This window comes from Oncorhynchus gorbuscha, linkage group LG02 (assembly GCF_021184085.1).
Source record: "Oncorhynchus gorbuscha isolate QuinsamMale2020 ecotype Even-year linkage group LG02, OgorEven_v1.0, whole genome shotgun sequence".
NCBI classification, from domain to species: Eukaryota; Metazoa; Chordata; class Actinopteri; order Salmoniformes; family Salmonidae; genus Oncorhynchus; species Oncorhynchus gorbuscha.
In genome coordinates, this window is record NC_060174.1 from 53,194,078 (window position 1) to 53,212,347 (window position 18,270).

Consider the following 18,270-nt stretch of genomic DNA (forward strand, 5'->3'; position numbering starts at 1 on the left):
GTTTCAAAAAATGCTGCACTTCCTGGTTGGATTTTTATCTGGGTTTCGCCTGTAACATCAGTTCTGTGGCACTCACAGACAATATCTTTGCAGTTTTGGAAACGTCCGTGTCTTCTTTCCAAAGCTCAAGTCAATTATATGCATAGGCGAGCATCTTTTCGTGACAAAATATCTTGTTTAATTAAAACGGGAACGTTTTTCATCCCAAACTTAAAATAGCGCCCCCTAAATCCAAGATTAGGGGGCGCTATTAAAATTTTTGGATGAAAAACGTTCCCGTTTTAAACAAGATATTTTGTCACGAAAAGATGCTTGACTATGCATATAATTGACGGCTTTGGAAAGAAAACATTCTGACGTTTCCAAATCTGCAAAGATATCTGTGAGTGCCACAGAACTGATGCTACAGGCGAAACCAAGATGAAATTTCAAACAGGAAATGTCCCAGATTTTGGAGGCGCTTTGTTCCAATGTCTCCTTATATGGCTGTGAATGCGCAAGGAATGGGCCTACACTTTCTGTCGTTTCCCGAAGGTGTCTGCAGCATTGTGACGTATTTGTAGGCATATCATTGGAAGATTGACCATAAGAGACTCCATTTACCAGGTGTCCGCTCGGTGTCCTCCATCAAAAATATTGCGTAATCTCCAGGTGCGTGCATGTTTCCATTTTGAAGAGAGGAGAAACTAAACTGCCATGAGTGACTTATCATCGAATAGATATATGAAAAACACCTTGAGGATTCATTCTAAACAACGTTTGCCATGTTTCTGTCGATATTATGGAGTTAATTTGGAAAAAAGTTTGCGTTTTAATGACTGAATTTTCGTTTTTTTCTCAGCCAAACGTGATGAACAAAACGGAGCGATTTCTCCTACACAAATAATATTTTTGGAAAAACTGAACATTTGCTATCTAACCGAGAGTCTCCTCATTGAAAACATCTGAAGTTCTTCACAGGTAAATGATTTTATTTGAATGCTTTTCTTGTTTTTGTGAAAATGTTGCCTGCTGAATGCTAGGCTTAATGCTATGCTAGCTATCAATACTCTTACACAAATGCTTGTTTTGCTATGGTTGAAAAGCGTATTTAGAAAATCTGAGATGACAATGTTGTTAACAAAAGGCTAAGCTTGAGAGCCAATATATTTATTTAATTTCATTTGCGATTTTCATGAATTGTTAACGTTGCGTTATGCTAATGAGCTTGAGGCTATACTTAAGATCCCGGATATGGGATTGCTCGTCACAACAGGAGGTGTGTATTATAGAAGGGATAGGTTTGGGAATAATAACTATTGAAATGTCAACAAACTGCCCCATTTCTCCCTGTAATATGGAGCTAGAGGATATTAATCAATCTAGAGGATATTAATAAAGCCATGGAGTCTCTGAAAGAGGCGCACGAGCATGCTACCAATTCGTCTCGATATGGGGAATTAATAAAGGCATTTAGTTACAAAAAGACTGTGTACGGGAGTGCCTTGATAGAATTTGCACTTCTACTTTGATGGCAGGTTTGAACCATGTGTTCAAAACAGTAATTAGGGGGGTAGTGGATGAAATAGAGCAAGATGTTTTGAGAGTGGAATATATAACTCTGCTGACTTCGCAGACATGCGAGGGGTTAATAGGGCCACAGGGAAAGTCACTACCTATAGTTTCAATGGCTAAGGTAAACCAAAGAAACATAGCAGAAAAACATCTAAGTGTAGGGAGACGGAGTCCTGTGTTGGGCTATTGGTCACTGGAAAAGGGAGTGTAGAGTGGGAATGGAACCTGCTGCATTAGAAGGAAATGACGCTATACAAGCGTTTGCATCTTTTTCAAAAGAGCAACAACAAATCCTTTTGAAAGGAGCAGGAGAGGAAATGGCACATATTGGTGTATAGCCTCGGTTCAATCGATAGTGGTTCAGAGATTACAGTTTCTATGTGAAGGAAGACATATGAGATCACGTCTTACCCAAATTTTAGTAGGGATCAAATATCGCAGATTCCTTATGATGAGAAATTGTCTAAACTTGCCACAGGAAAAAGTATTTTGGAATGAAGAATCTCGGTGAAATGTCAGGGGAATGGATTCTGAAGGTAACACATCTCAATTATCTATATCAATTATCCTTGCAAACTTAGAAATCATTGTTTTGTTTGTTGATCTCCTGAAACATTTTATGTGGTTTTATTCTGAAATAGATTTCTCCAATGTAAGAAAGGGTGGAGGGGTAATGAGGAATTAGCAAAGAGGTTACTAAATGTAAAATTAACTTTTATATTTTTGCAGGTAGTTCATGAACATTGTGGTGTGGTGGTTATGGAGAATAGTACATGCTAAATAAACGATGCATAAATGTTGGGGGATTGAAACAAACATTGAATTATTGGAGTAAGGACAGTGGATTTACAATTATCATGTTTGGTTTATAAGTAATACTTTTGGCTTATTGATTAAAATATAGAATAGTGAATGCTAATGAGATGTACACTTTCTTTTCCAGAAGAGGGGGTTTCATTACCTCTCATTGAAATGTCCCCAGAGACTGTGGTATTGGGGAGAGCAATTAGTGATATTTGACTGTTTTAAGGATAAAAGTATCTGGATTAGGCCATAAATGGAGTTCCAGATAAGCGAGGCCTGTTTATGTGTGTTTTTGACCTACGGTTCACCAGCACGCACACACAATTTACCGGTTATGAATATCCATTATTGATGTTGATACTGTGGGATTTATTTTGGATTTATTGTGTTTTATTCAATTCTGTTTGGGTATGCAGAAGGATGGACATGTTTGGAAGGTTTTGAAATGGTTTCTGAAGGACAGGCAAAGAAAAGGGAGAGGAAATATTTAATGGTGTCGAATGCCAGGTATCCTGACTTTCTGGTGAGGCCTGATCAATCTCACTAGAAATGATAGAAACAGGTGGGATTTAATTATAAAATGAATGAGAAACACCCGTTTCTACTCTATTTAACCATTGCTTCATGAGATAAGTTGATTGGTTATTCAAATTTTTTAATTTAACATGTTTTAAAATCACGTTGGGAATGATGTGTTCAAATGGAAAATTCCAGATCCCTGGGGTCCTAGTCCTTGGGTAAACATACAAATGTACTTGTTCAGTCTGCATAAAGAATATACAAAAATATGTTAATAAGGGATGACAGTTACTCCAAATAGATTGTGACATATGTATTCCTGATTTCATTTTTTGTTTTTATTTCGATTCAAATTTCACCAGATGGGGATTTATGGAGTGTAGGATTCCAAGAGGGGTTAACATGCTAACTTCCTGATCTGGTAACTCTCCTCGCCAGTAAAATAAGGGTGTATGAACTAATTTTGAAAATGATTTCATTTCATTTCATTTAAGTCGTTTAGCAGACGCTCTTATCCAGAGCGACTTACAAATTGGTGCATTCACCTTATGACATCCAGTAGAACAGTCACTTTACAATAGTGCATCTAAATCTTAAAGGGGGGGGTGAGAAGGATTACTTATCCTATCCTAGGTATTCCTTAAAGAGGTGGGGTTTCAGGTGTCTCCGGAAGGTGGTGATTGACTCCGCTGTCCTGGCGTCGTGAGGGAGTTTGTTCCACCATTGGGGGGCCAGAGCAGTGAACAGTTTTGACTGGGCTGAGCGGGAACTGTACTTCCTCAGTGGTAGGGAGGCGAGCAGGCCAGAGGTGGATGAACGCAGTGCCCTTGTTTGGATGTAGGGCCTGATCAGAGCCTGGAGGTACTGAGGTGCCGTTCCCCTCACAGCTCCGTAGGCAAGCACCATGGTCTTGTAGCGGATGCGAGCTTCAACTGGAAGCCAGTGGAGAGAGCGGAGGAGCGGGGTGACGTGAGATAACTTGGGAAGGTTGAACACCAGACGGGCTGCGGCGTTCTGGATGAGTTGTAGGGGTTTAATGGCACAGGCAGGGAGCCCAGCCAACAGCGAGTTGCAGTAATCCAGACGGGAGATGTCAAGTGCCTGGATTAGGACCTGCGCCGCTTCCTGTGTGAGGCAGGGTCGTACTCTGCGGATGTTGTAGAGCATGAACCTACAGGAACGGGCCACCGCCTTGATGTTAGTTGAGAACGACAGGGTGTTGTCCAGGATCACGCCAAGGTTCTTAGCTCTCTGGGAGGAGGACACAATGGAGTTGTCAACCGTGATGGCGAGATCATTTCAGCAGTAACATTATGTTGTTATCCTCTTAGAACTACCCCTCCCGGATCCAGGAGAATTGTCATCAACTGACACTAATTAGCATAACGCAACGGGCAAAAAATATTACTAGAAAATATTCATTTTCATGAAATCACACGTGAAATAGTGAAACACAGCTTAGCCTTTTGTTAATCACCCTGTCATCTCAGATTTTGAAATTATGCTTTTACAGCCAAAGCAAGACAAGCATTTGTGTAAGTTTATCGATAGCCTAGCACAGCATTATGTCCAGCTAACAGTAGGCAACTTGGTCACGAAAGTCAGAAAAGCTATCAAATTAAATCATTTACCTTTTATGAGCTTCGGATGTTTTCACTCACGAGACTCCCAGTTAGACAGCAAATGTTAATTTTGTCCCATAAAAATTATTTTTATAGCCGAAATACCTCCGTTTGTACTTCACATTTGGTTGAGAAATCCACCAGAAACTGCGGTCAAGACAATGCCAAAAAATATTCCATAATATCGACAGAAACATGGCAAAGGTTTTTTATAATCAATCCTCAAGGTGTTTTTCAAACATCTATTCGATAATATATCAACCGGGACAGGTGGCTTCTTAGTAGGAAAGAGAGAAACAATGGCCGCATTTGTCTATTACGCACAAATCACTCTGAGAGCAACCAGCTGACCACTGACGCAATGTTGTCGTTCAGGCTAATTTTTAAAAATAAAACCCTGAAACTATGTATTGTGACACTAGACACATTAGGGAATCCATAGAAAAGCGAATCTGGTTGATATCCCATTCACTGCTCAAAAGGGATGCATAGGAACGCAGAGCTTTCTAAATACTGTAAAAGTCCCTTCCTGATTGGATTTTTCTTAGGCTTTCGCCATCAATATCAGTTTTGTTATAATCACAGACAATATTTTTACAGTTTTGGAAACTTTAGAGTGTTTTCTATCCTAAGCTGTCAATTATATGCATATTCTAGCATCTTGTCCTGACAAAATAGCCTGTTTACTTTGGGAACGTTCTTTTTCCAAAAATGAAAATAGTGCCCCCTAGTTGTCAATGCTTGTCTGGATTTCCTGAAACAGAAATGAATTGAACTAAGCTGTTGTTCTGATCTGTGCTTTTTTGAGATTATCATGGAAGGTGACGTCATATCGTGTCTTAGGAATAATTTGACCACAAACAGTGTGTGTGAACCTCAAAACCTTGCCTAACCGTCTGAAGAAAGAGTGACAAAGGCTTGCAATGTGACAGTAACTTTTAACACGTCTATCGGAGTCTGAGCCATAAACCGGGGTGCGGGCGGCAGGAGTGCTGAGAGGGCATGTGGAGTGAGCGTGGAGAGAGAGAACGGCTCAGGTGAGAGACTTGTGTACGTGGGAGAAACGGATGCATCTATTTGGATAGTGAGATCAAGACATTATCAAGGGCCATCAAATGGGACAGGTAAGAGTTACATGTGCCGTTGGGAAGATGAGCTGTAAACGCAATCTGAAAAAGAGAGAGAGAGAGATGGGAGAAAGGGGGGGATTGGTCGACACACTGCGAGCGATTTAGACTAAGTATGCATTGAGATACTGATCTTTCACTACCAGGCCACTCATGACAGGAAAATAGGGACAAAGGGGGGCTGTAATGAAAAGAGTTGTTACCGGCAATAAAAGGTTATGTTTATAAATGTACATTCTAACAGGGATGATGTGTGCTGAGTTGAGAAGCTGGAATTTGAGTCCTAGACTCAAATTAAGCACTAAGGACTGTCATTCTGAATTTGGGTTGGATCATTTATAAAATGTTGTGGTTATGATTCGGCTATAGCAAGAGAGAGTTTCTCTTAAACTGGAGGGGTGGGGGCACTGCTCAAATTTATTAGACCCAGGGAGGCTCTAGAAACCTTATCTAACTATCCTCCGACAGGGAGGTTGTTCGAGAACTCACTGGATGATAACTTGGGTCAACCATTCACTTTTTTTTGTTCTCTTTTAATGTTAAATCGCATCGATACATAGAGATGTCTGGATGTTACGGTACAATTAAATTGCACACAAAGCTCAGTCTGCATTGTGCGATAACACCCCAACGATTAAAATGAAGGAGAAGGCACGGAGGACATCATAACATGGGCATAGAATGTAACGGATGGATGGTTCTTTCCCCAGTTTTAGTCACATCAAGGGTGGTGTGAAGTTATTAAACATGTACTTATTTTCTCTTTCCTTTTAAAGTCTATGTTTTTAGGTTTCGTGGAACATAAGAGTGATCAGTGTTCCAGAGGAGGGTATATTGACTAATTGATTTGAAAATGTTTTAGTATGTTTATACCTGTAGAAGTGCATTGGGAGTAGTGACTCGTGTGTTATGGGTTAGATGGAATGATACGTGTGCAAATGTATCTGTAGCAGGGGGAGGGAGTGTTGGGACAGTGTTGGTCTGGTCCACACTCAGTACTACTTATAGCACCTGCAACGGTGAAGATCGGCATGTCTCTCCTCGGTGGGTGCATAGTTCACTAGAAGTGAGGTCCAGCTGTATAATGGGTGAGCTTGAAGTGGAGCTAAAGAGAGAGAGAGAGAGAGAGACTATATTCCACTGTAGACATGTTGATGGGTTGGGTCTGGGAGCTACTTTAAACATCATATTTGGGTTGTTTTATTGGTTAATGCATCATGTGAAAGAGGATAGATGTTGCGGTAATTGTACTCTAAACAACATTTTTAGGGCATTGATGTGAATGCATATACAGTGCTGAGTTACCCCAAGAGGATGTAGCGTTGATTAGGGATAGGCACTTGCCCATCAGGTGACAATGGAGGGGATGGGGAACACCTCCCGGAAAGGTGAAGACTGGGCGAAAGCATGAGGTGGCTTTTTAGGGCTTTCATTTCTTTGTGAAATCCAGCAGAAAAGTATCCTGGAGGCATAGAGTCAGTTGAAGGTAGAGTGGGAATTGTCATGGTCTCAGACTTTGGTTTTCATGCATATATCATTTTGCATAGCTTATCACATTGTTAAAACTGGTATGTTTTGTGTTTCTCGTTGTTTGCAAGTCTTATGCTATATCACTCTCATAGGAACCAGAAGGAGAAAGTGGATAAACTAAAAGCAGCTCAACTGAAAGGAAGGAAGTCACCAGCTTCAGCTGGAATGTCATTTTGTTGTGTGATAAGAGATGGAAGTAAGATTGTGTATGGTGTGATCATAGAACAGAGGCCATAAGTCTCGGAGTTCGAAAACCTAATGGAAAAAAGGTGAAAACCTGAACCAGGGCCAGAGGTTCACCGTCCGGTGATCCCAGGGTACCAGGTCTACATCAGAGTGTTCCGGAGGAAGTGGAATGAGCCAAGGTGAGAGGGTCCCTACGAAGTGGTCCTAGCAACACCAACAGCCGTCCAGGTGAAACGAAGCACTACTGGTACCATCTAAACCACTGTACCAGAGTTCTGGAGGCGGTCGGCGAGCGACCATCGAGCCATGAGGAAGCAGGGGATACTGATTCACCATGCAGGAGCCCGTAAGGGAACGGAAGGAGAGGATGCTGAAACCTAGAATAAATGGTAAAAACACCTCCCACTAGCACACCAACTAAGACAATGGCAGAAACACAAGAAAGTCGGTTGCTACAGAAAATCTGGACATCTGTTACCAACTAGGGTAGCCACAATGAAGAAACTACCCCAGAATCAAACATTGACCCAACATTTAGAAAAGCAACAAATAAATGGCTGGAATAAGTGGGCCAGCCTATGAATTGTATACTGTGTAGCAAATCCCCATGACAGGTAAATTAATCGTACCTGAACCTGCAACGTTTGAGGTTTGTGCAAATGGTGCAAACTAGATGTGAAACTTGGACATTTCCATCATGCTGACCCAATTTTCTGTGTCATGTGCCATAGGGGTGAATGCCCCTTATGTTGGGATAAGGAATGTATTTAAAGGATACACATAGTATAACAGAATATAGCCATGTACTCAATTTAACAGTTGCTGAATGATAAATGATGTTAAACCTTCTGAATATCTGTTTGCCTAGACATGTATGTGACATAGGGTTTTCCAGTTACAAGAGTCCATGGACCATGCCCTTAATCCTCTAACAGGTTTTTTCACTTATGACCACATAGTTGTTAGAGAGGTGTCTGTGAGGGAGGAACATACAGTGGGGCAAAAAAGTATTTAGTCAGCCACCAATTGTGCAAGTTCTGCCACTTAAAAAGATGATAGAGGCCTGTAATTTTCATCAAGAGAGAGAGTGCAAGAGGGCAAGAGAGAGAGAGTGCAAGAGAGAGAGAGAGAGAGAGAGAGGGGGAGAGAGAGAGAGAGAGGGCAAGAGAGAGTGAGAGAGAGAGGGCAAGAGTGAGAGAGAGAGAGAGAGAGAGAGAGGGAGAGAGAGAGAGAGAGAGAGAGAGAGAGAGAGAGAGAGAGAGAGAGAGAGAGAGAGAGAGAGAGAGAGAGAGAGAGAGGAGACTGGGAGAGATGAGAAAGGGGAGGAGAGATGGAGGATGAGAAAGAGAGGCAAGAAAGAGAGACAGGGCATGGAGAGGGAGAGAGATCAGATCATGTGCGCCTGTGTTATTGATTGGGAATACTGACATAAATCGAATTACAACTTTGTGGGTTCAATCCCTGCGACCACCTTTCTTACTTTCACGATCTATGCTGCATACCGCTCTGTTTCTGTAGTGTCTGAATATTTAAAAAAATACGAAAGGAGGGTGGAATTAATATCTGTCAATTTTTTTGAAAGAAGTAAGATTTAACCCCCATCCCCTGTGTATGTGGAGTGGGGGTGGGCAGGAGGGGGATTGTCTGTGGGTGAGAGGAGGGTGAGATATTTAAGGTGAACAGAAGGACCAAACATGCTCTAGTAGGCCCTCTGTTCCTCATTAGAAAGACAGAGAGAGACAAAAACACATTCTTACTCTATGAAGTAGACCTCTTCTTTCTCAGTGTAGGCCATCTCCCAGTTGTCGGGTAGGGGTCCCAGTTCCTCCTCATCTCCTTTGGGGAGTTTGGGGGGCGATTTGGGGGCTTCCCGCTCGGGGGACTCCTCTCCCTCTGTGGGGGGCTCAGTGAAGGGAGGGGGAAGGGTGAGGACATCCATCATAGACACCTCCTCAGACACATCCGTGCTCTTGTCCTCATGCTCGCTTGACTCTGTAGAGAAGATAGAGAGAATCAAATACAGAGAGATGTTTTAAAGCTCAGCACTTTATATACAGTTGAAGTCGGAAGTTTACATACACCTTAGCCAACTACATTTAAACTCAGTTTTTCACAATTCTTGACATTTAACCCTTGTAAAAATGAATGTCTTGGGTCAGTCAGGATGACCACTTTATTTTAAGAATGTGAAATGTCAGAATAATAGTATAGAGAATTATTTATTTCAGTTTTTATTTACTTCATCACATTCCCAGCGGGTCAGAAGTTAAACATACACATTATTATTTGGTAGCATTACCTAGCTTCCGACAATAAGTTGGGTGAATTTTGGCCCATTCCTCCTGACAGAGCTGGTGTAACTGAGTCAGGTTTGTAGGGTTCCTCGCTCGACACACGCTTTTTCATTTCTGCCACAAATTTTCTATAGAATTGATGTCAGAGCTATGTGATGGCCACTCCAATACCTTGAATTTGTTGTCCTTAAGCCATTTTTCCAAAACTTTGGAAGTATGCTTGGGGTCATTGTCCATTTGGATGACCCATTTGAAACCAAGCTTTAACTTCCTGACAGATATCTTGATATGTTGCTTCAATAAATCCACATAATTTTCCTTCCTCATGATGCCATCTTATGATGTACCTCCTGCAGCAAAACACCCCCACAACATGATGCTACCACCCCCATACTTCACAGTTGGGATGGTGTTCTTGAGTTTCCAAGCCTCCTCCTTTTTTCTCCAAACATAACGATGGTCATTATGGCCAATCAGTACTATTTTTGTTTCATCAGAACAGAGGACATTTCTCCTAAAAGTACGATCTTTCTCCAAATGGGCAGTTGCAAACCGCAGTCTTTTTTTATGGCAGTTTTGAAGCAGTGGCTTCTCTCTTGCTGAGCAGCCTTTCAGGTTATGTCGATTATAGGACTCGTTTTACTGTGGATATAGATACATTTGTACCCGTTTCCTACAGCATCTTCACAAGGTCCTTTGATGTTTTTCTGGGATTCATTTTCACATTTGGCACCAAAGTACGTTCATCTCTAGGAGACAGAACGCGTCTCCTTCCTGAGAGGTGTGACGGCTGCGTGGTCCCATGGTGTTTATACTTGCGTACTGTTGTTTGTACAGATGAACGTGGTACCTTCAGGCGTTTGGAAATTGCTCCCAACGATGAACCCCTTGTGGAGGTCTTGGCTGATTTCTTTTAATTTCTTTTCATTTTCCCATGATGTCAAGCAAAGAGGCACTGAGTTTGAAGGTAGGCCATAAAATACATCCACAGTGACACCTCCAATTGACTCAAATTATGTCAATTAGCCTATCAGAAGCTTCTAAAGTCATGACGTAATTTCCTGGAATTTTCCAAGCGGTTTAAAGGCACAGTCAACTTAGTGTATGGTGTTTGGCCGGGGGGGGATCGCACAAGCTAACAGGTTGGCCACAAACAGACAAATAACGGCCTAGTACAACAGTGGTGTGCAGAAAGGCATCTCGGTATGCACAACTCATCGATCCTTATCACGAATGGGCTATTGCAGCAGACGACCACACCAGGATCCACACCTGTCAGCTAAAAACAAGAAAAAGTGACTCCAGTGGGCGCACGATCACCAACATTAGGCAATTGAGGAGTGGAAAAACATATCCTGGTCTGACGAATCCCGGGTCCTGTTGTGTCATTCTTATGGCAGATTTAGGATTTGTCAAAAGTAGCAGGAGTCCACCCATCCTGTCTGGTGTCAACTGAACAGGCTGTTGGCGGTGGTGTACCACCGTCCAATCTGCAGTAACTGCGTGATGCCAACATTTGAAACATTTTCGACTTGTAGAATCCATGCCCCAAATAATTCAGGTTGTTCTTGAGGCAAAGAGTGGTTTGACCTGGTAATAGATGTGTGTACCTAACAAACTGACAATTGAGTGTATTTAAAAATATATATATATAATCTTTGAGAACGAACAATCACCAAAATAAAAGACAGACAGTCAGGGAGGTTAAAATTCCAAAAACAATTAATTTAGCAATGTAGATTTCATTATTATTTTTTATCAAAAGAACACAGCATTAGCTAAGGCAAAATTGAGAATTGCCAACTAGCTTTAAAACTGCTATATTTTGTCTCAGCTCCATGACAGAATATGTTGAATTGAAGGATATTAGCTTTAAAACTGCAAACATTTCAGCTCCATGGAGAAATGTGCATAATTTCAAGACAATGGCAAAACAATTTTGCACATTTCTCTACACCACCCATATGGGGTCCTCCAGAATGTTATATAAAACTCAACCACGTAGATAGGCATACTCTGCTCACTGCCATGCCCTCAACCACCTAAGCCCATTTTGGATCCAGAAAACCCCCTGCCTATGTCTGGATAGTCGCAACGGTCAGATTCTGACTTGAGATCTGCTGACTTCAGAAGTCTGTCATTGACATTGGTAACGTTCCTGCCTGAGTACATTGCAGACATTACATCAAACATTTAGCAGATGTTATCGCAGGTGTAGCGAAATGCTTATGTTTCTAGCTCCAACAGTGCAGTAATAGCTGACGATACAAAACAATACACGCAAATGCCAAAAATACAAAGAAAGGAAATATTAGGACAAGCAATCTCAGAGTTCGGAATATAAATACACTACCGTTCAAAAGTTTGGTTTCCTTGTTTTTGAAAGAAAAGCATTTTTTTTGTCCAGTAAAATCACATCAAATTGATCAGAGATACATGGAGACATTGTTAATGTTGTAAATGACTATTGTAGCTGAAATGGCTGATTTGTTATGGAATATCTACATAGGTGTACAGAGGCCCATTATCAGCAACCATCACTCCTGTGTTCCAATGGCACGTTGTTTTAGCTAATCCAAGTTGATCATTTAAAAGGTTAATTGATCATTAGAAAACCCTTTTGCAATTATGTTAGCAGAGATGAAAACTGTTGTTCTGATTAAAGAAGCAATACAACTGGCCTTCTTTAGACTAATATAGTGGTATATCGTGTATCTGGAGCATCAGCAGTTGTGGGTTCGATTATAGGCTCAAAATGGCCAGAAACAAATAACTTTCTCCTGAAACTCGTCAGTCAATTCTTGTTCTGAGAAATGAAGGCTATTCCATGCGAGAAATTGCTAAGAAACTGAAGATCTCGTATAACGCTGTGTACTATTCCCTTCATAGAACAGCGCAAACTGGCTCTTACCAGAATAGAAAGGGGAGTTGGAGGCCCCGGTGCACTGAGCAAGAAGACAAGTACATTAGAGTGTCTAGTTTGAGAAACAGACACCTCACAAGTTCTCAACTGGCAGCTTCATTAAATAGTACCCGCAAAACACCAGTCTCAACGTCAACAATGAAGAGGCGACACCGGGATGCTGGCATTCTAGGCAGAGGTGCAAAGAAAAAGCCATATCTCAGACTGGCCAATAAAAATAAAAGAACACAGATACTGAACAGAGAAAGATTGGAAAAAAGGTGTTATCGACAGACTAATCTAAGTTTGAGGTGTTTGGATCACAAAGAAGAACATTTGTGAGACGCAGAAAAAAATCAAAGATGCTGGACGAGTGCTTGATGCCATCTGTGAAGCATGGTGTTAAAGTGGGGGATTTCTACAGGGTAAAAGGGACCTTGAAGAAGGAAGGCTATCACTCCATTTTGCAGCGCCATGATATACCCTTTGGATGACACTTAATTGGAGCCAATTTCTTCCTATAACAGGACAATGAACCAAAGCACAGCTCCAAACTATGCGATAACTATTTAGGGAAGAAGCAGTCAGCTGGTGTTCTGTCTATAATGGAGTGGTCAGCACAGTCACCAGATCTCAACCCTATTGAGCAGTTGTGGGAGCAGCTTGAACGTATGGTACGTAAGAAGTGCCCATCAAGCCAATCCAATTTGTGGGAGTTGCTTCAGGAAGCATGGGGTGAAATCTCTTCAGATTACCTCAACAAATTGACAACTAGAACCAAAGGTCTGCAAGGCTGTAATTGATGAAAATGGACGATTATTTGACTAAAGCAAAGTTTGAAGGACACAATTATTATTTCAATAAAAAATTATTATAACCTTGTCAAGGCCGTGACAATATTTACTATTAATTTTGCAACACATTTCATGTATGTTTTCATGTAAAAACAAGGACATTTCTAAATGAACCCAAACTTTTGAATGGTTGTGTATATGTACTCTATATGATGGCGTGTACAGACATTATGGGCAGTATATGAATAGAAAAGGTATGTACAGCAGTAGTTATAGTATATTAGGATAGGCCTTGAATAGAATACGGTATATACAGTAGCAGAAAAAGTTTGGACACACCTACTCGTTTCAGGGTTTTTCTTTATTTGTCACGAGTCCGACCGAGGGTGGCTTCCCTTCCCAGTCGGGTGGCGCTCGGCGGTCGTCGTCACCGGCCTATTAGCTGCCGCTGATTGTCTTTCCTCCCCCTCCTTGTATGTTTATTGTTAGCACCTGTTCGTGAATCATTAGTTGGGCTTCATTAGACAGCCCGCCCGCCTGTTTCTTTGTGCGGAATTCATTATTGGGACCTTCGGTAATATAGTAGAGGAACGTGTTTGTTCCTGGTCGTGTATTCTGTTGTACTATTTTCGTCCCCCGTGTTTGGGGCAGTTGGGTTTTGAGCACCCAGTGTTGCGTTAGTGCATTAAAGAGCACAGCATTGCACTCTCTGTTTCCTGCGTCTGACTTCGCACCCACGACACCCGGTGCGTTACATTATTTTTACTATTTTCTACATCTAAACTCTGAAATAACATATATGGAATCATGTACTAACCAAAAAAGTGTTATTCAAATCAAAATATATTTTATATTTGAGATTCTTCAAAGTAGCCACACTGGCATTCTCTGAACCAGCTTGTTGAGGTATTCACCTGGAATTTACTTCAATTAACAGGTGTGCCTTGTTAAAAATGAGCCAATCAGTTGTGTTGTGACAAGGTAGGGGTAGTATACAGAAGATAGCCCTATTTGGTAAAATACCAAGTCCATTTATGGCAAGAACAAATCAAATAAGCAAAGAGAAACGCCAGTCCATCATTAATTTAAGACATGAAAGTCAGTCACCATGAAAATGTCAAGAACTTTTCAAGTTTCTTCAATTGCAGTCGCAAAAACCATCAAGCGCTTTGATGAAACTGAATCTCATGAGGACTGCCACAGGAAAGGAAGACCCAGAGTTACCACTGCTGCAGAGGATAAGTTCATTAGAGTTACCAGCCTCAGATATTGAGTTCAAGAAACAGACACATCTCAACATCAACTGTTCAGAGGAGACTGTGTGAATCAGGCCTCCATGGTGCAAAGAAACCACTACTAAAGGACACCAATAAGAAGAAGAGACTTGTTTGGGAAAGGAAACACGAGCAATACATCTGTCCTTTGGTCTGATGAGTGCAAATTTGAGAGTTTTGGTTCCAACTTCTGTGTCTTTGAGAGACGCAGAGTAGCTGAACAGATGATCTCCGCATGTGTGGTTCCCACCGTGGCATGTGGAGGAAGTGTGATGGTGTGAGGGTGCTTTGATGGTGACACTGTCTGTGATTTATTTCAAATTCAAGGCACACTTAACCAGCATGACTACCACAGCATTCTGCAGCTATACGCCATCCCATCTGCATTGCACTTAGTCCTACTATTGTTTGTTTTTCAACAGGATAATGACCCAACACAACTCCAGGCTGTAAATAATTTTTACACAGTAATTTTGAAAAGAAGGTCGACGACATCCGATCCTCGTTTGCTAAGTCAAACGACACCGCTGGTTCTGCTCACACTGCCCTACCCTGTGCTCTGACCTCTTTCTCCCCTCTCTCTCCAGATGAAATCTCACGTCTTGTGACGGCCGGCCGCCCAACAACCTGCCCGCTCGACCCTATCCCCTCCTCTCTTCTCCAGACCATTTCCGGAGACCTTCTCCCTTACCTCACCTCGCTCATCAACTTATCCCTGACCGCTGGCTACGTCCCTTCCGTCTTCAAGAGAGCGAGAGTTGCACCCCTTCTGAAAAAACCTACACTCGATCCCTCCGATGTCAACAACTACAGACCAGTATCCCTTGTTTCTTTTCTCTCCAAAACTCTTGAACGTGCCGTCCTTGGTCAGCTCTCCCGCTATCTCTCTCAGAATGACCTTCTTGATCCAAATCATGCAGGTTTCAAGACTAGTCATTCAACTGAGACTGCTCTTCTCTGTATCACGGAGGCGCTCCGCACCGCTAAAGCTAACTCTCTCTCCTCTGCTCTCATCCTTCTAGACCTATCGGCTGCCTTCGATACTGTGAACCATCAGATCCTCCTCTCCACCCTCTCCGAGTTGGGCATCTCCGGCGCGGCCCATGCTTGGATTGCGTCCTACCTGACAGGTCGCTCCTACCAGGTGGCGTGGCGAGAATCTGTCTCCTCACCACGCGCTCTCACCACTGGTGTCCCCCAGGGCTCTGTTCTAGGCCCTCTCCTATTCTCGCTATACACCAAGTCACTTGGCTCTGTCATAACCTCACATGGTCTCTCCTATCATTGCTATGCAGACGACACACAATTAATCTTCTCCTTTCCCCCTTCTGATGACCAGGTGGCGAATCGCATCTCTGTATGTCTGGCAGACATATCAGTGTGGATGACGGATCACCACCTCAAGCTGAACTTCGGCAAGACGGAGCTGCTCTTCCTCCCGGGGAAGGACTGCCCGTTCCATGATCTCGCCATCACGGTTGACAACTCCATTGTGTCCTCCTCCCAGAGCGCTAAGAACCTTGGCGTGATCCTGGACAACACCCTGTCGTTCTCAACTAACATCAAGGCGGTGGCCCGTTCCTGTAGGTTCATGCTCTACAACATCCGCAGAGTACGACCCTGCCTCACACAGGAAGCGGCGCAGGTCCTAATCCAGGCACTTGTCATCTCCCGTCTGGATTACTGCAACTCGCTGTTGGCTGGGCTCCCTGCCTGTGCCATTAAACCCCTACAACTCATCCAGAATGCCGCAGCCCGTCTAGTGTTCAACCTTCCCAAGTTCTCTCACGTCACCCCGCTCCTCCGCTCTCTCCACTGGCTTCCAGTTGAAGCTCGCATCCGCTACAAGACCATGGTGCTTGCCTACGGAGCTGTGAGGGGAACGGCACCTCAGTACCTCCAGGCTCTGATCAGGCCCTACACCCAAATAAGGGCACTGCGTTCATCCACCTCTGGCCTGCTCGCTTCCCTACCACTGAGGAAGTACAGTTCCCGCTCAGCCCAGTCAAAACTGTTCGCTGCTCTGGCTCCCCAATGGTGGAACAAACTCCCTCACGACGCCAGGACAGCGGAGTCAATCACCACCTTCCGGAGACACCTGAAACCCCACCTCTTTAAGGAATACCTAGGATAGGATAAAGTAATCCTTCTCACCCCCTCCCCCCCCTTAAAATATTTAGATGCACTATTGTAAAGTGGCTGTTCCACTGGATGTCATAAGGTGAATGCACCAATTTGTAAGTCGCTCTGGATAAGAGCGTCTGCTAAATGACTTAAATGTAAATGTAATGGCTATTTGACCAAGAAGGAGAGTGATGGTGTGCTGCATCAGATGACCTGGCCTCCACAATCACCCGATCTCAACCCAACTGAGATGGTTTGTAATGAGCTGGACCTCAGATTGATGGTAATACAGCCAACAAGTGCTCAGCATAGATGGGCACTTCTTCAAAACTGTTGGAAAAGCATTTCAGGTGAACCTGGTTAAGAGAATGCCAAGAGGGTGCAAAGCTGTCAAAGGCTGGCTACTTTGAAGAATCAAAAAAAAATATATATATACTTTTTGGGTTAGTACATGATTCAATATGTGTTATTTCATAGTTTTGATGTCTTCACTATTATTATACAATGTAGAGAATAGGATAAATAAAGAAAAATGCTTGAATGTGTAGGTATGTCCAAACTTTTGACTGGTACTGGACAATTGAAGTGGGTAAAACAGTCTGTAAACATTATTAAAGTGACCAGTGCTCAGTGACTATGTTTATTTTTTATTTTACCTTTATTTAACTAGGCAATTCAGTTAAGAAAAATTCTTATTTTCAATGACGGCCTAGGAACAGTGGGTTCAGGGGCAGAAAGACAGATTTGTACGTTGTCAGCTCAGGGATTCAATCTTGCAACCTTTCGGTTACTAGTCCATCACTCTAACCACTAGGCTACGCTGCCGCCTATGTACATATGGTAATAGTATCTAAGGTCCAGGCTTGAGTACCGGGTGGTTGTCACGATTTCAGCTGAAGTCAATCCTTCTCCTTGTTCAGGCGGTGTTCGGCGGTTGACGTCACCGGCCTTCTAGCCACCGCAGATCCACTTTCAATATTCCATTTATTTTGTCTTAGTCTTACACACCTGGGTTCACTCACCCAATTACCTGTTTATTATTTAACCCTCTGTTCACCATGTTTGTTTGTGAGTGATTTTTATTGTATTTTCGGTCCGTTATTGTGTGCTCGTGACGTTATTTTGTACATTTGTCATTTTGAGTAAATGTACGATGATTACTCATATTTGCTGTCCTGCGCCTGACTTTCTACACCAGCTACACACAGGGCCCGTACAGTGGTAGATGGCTAGTAGCAGTGACTAAAGTTCATGGGCCTCATTTATAAAAGCTGATTATGCACCAATTATGCCCTAAAACATGCATGCACCAATTTTTACGCAAAAGTTGACATTTATAAAAACTGAACTTGATGTGAGAATGTGCTTATCCTCCCACAAACTTTAGACCATGCATACTCAGTTTCTAGTGGTTTAAGTATTTTTTCTTCTTCTTTGCGTTCTAAAATAATTTGAAATCTATTTCCGATAATTTATTTCATTTCGATGATCATTGCAGAATAAATTACTCACCTTTTCTGACTGTGATGGTTTCATACTT

At 42.4% G+C, this 18,270-nt stretch overlaps 1 protein-coding gene across 11 annotated transcripts in view; it reads right to left on the bottom strand.

Moving 5' to 3' along the window:
* The window catches only part of LOC124004185 (membrane-associated guanylate kinase, WW and PDZ domain-containing protein 2-like), a 252,761-nt gene that overhangs the window by 88,045 nt on the left and 146,446 nt on the right, over positions 1–18,270 (bottom strand). For all 11 annotated transcript variants that reach the window (XM_046313016.1, XM_046312969.1, XM_046312961.1 and 8 more), the window contains one exon: positions 9,100–9,334. In XM_046313016.1, coding sequence (XP_046168972.1) covers positions 9,100–9,334 — 235 coding nt within the window. The remainder of the gene's footprint in view (positions 1–9,099; positions 9,335–18,270) is intronic.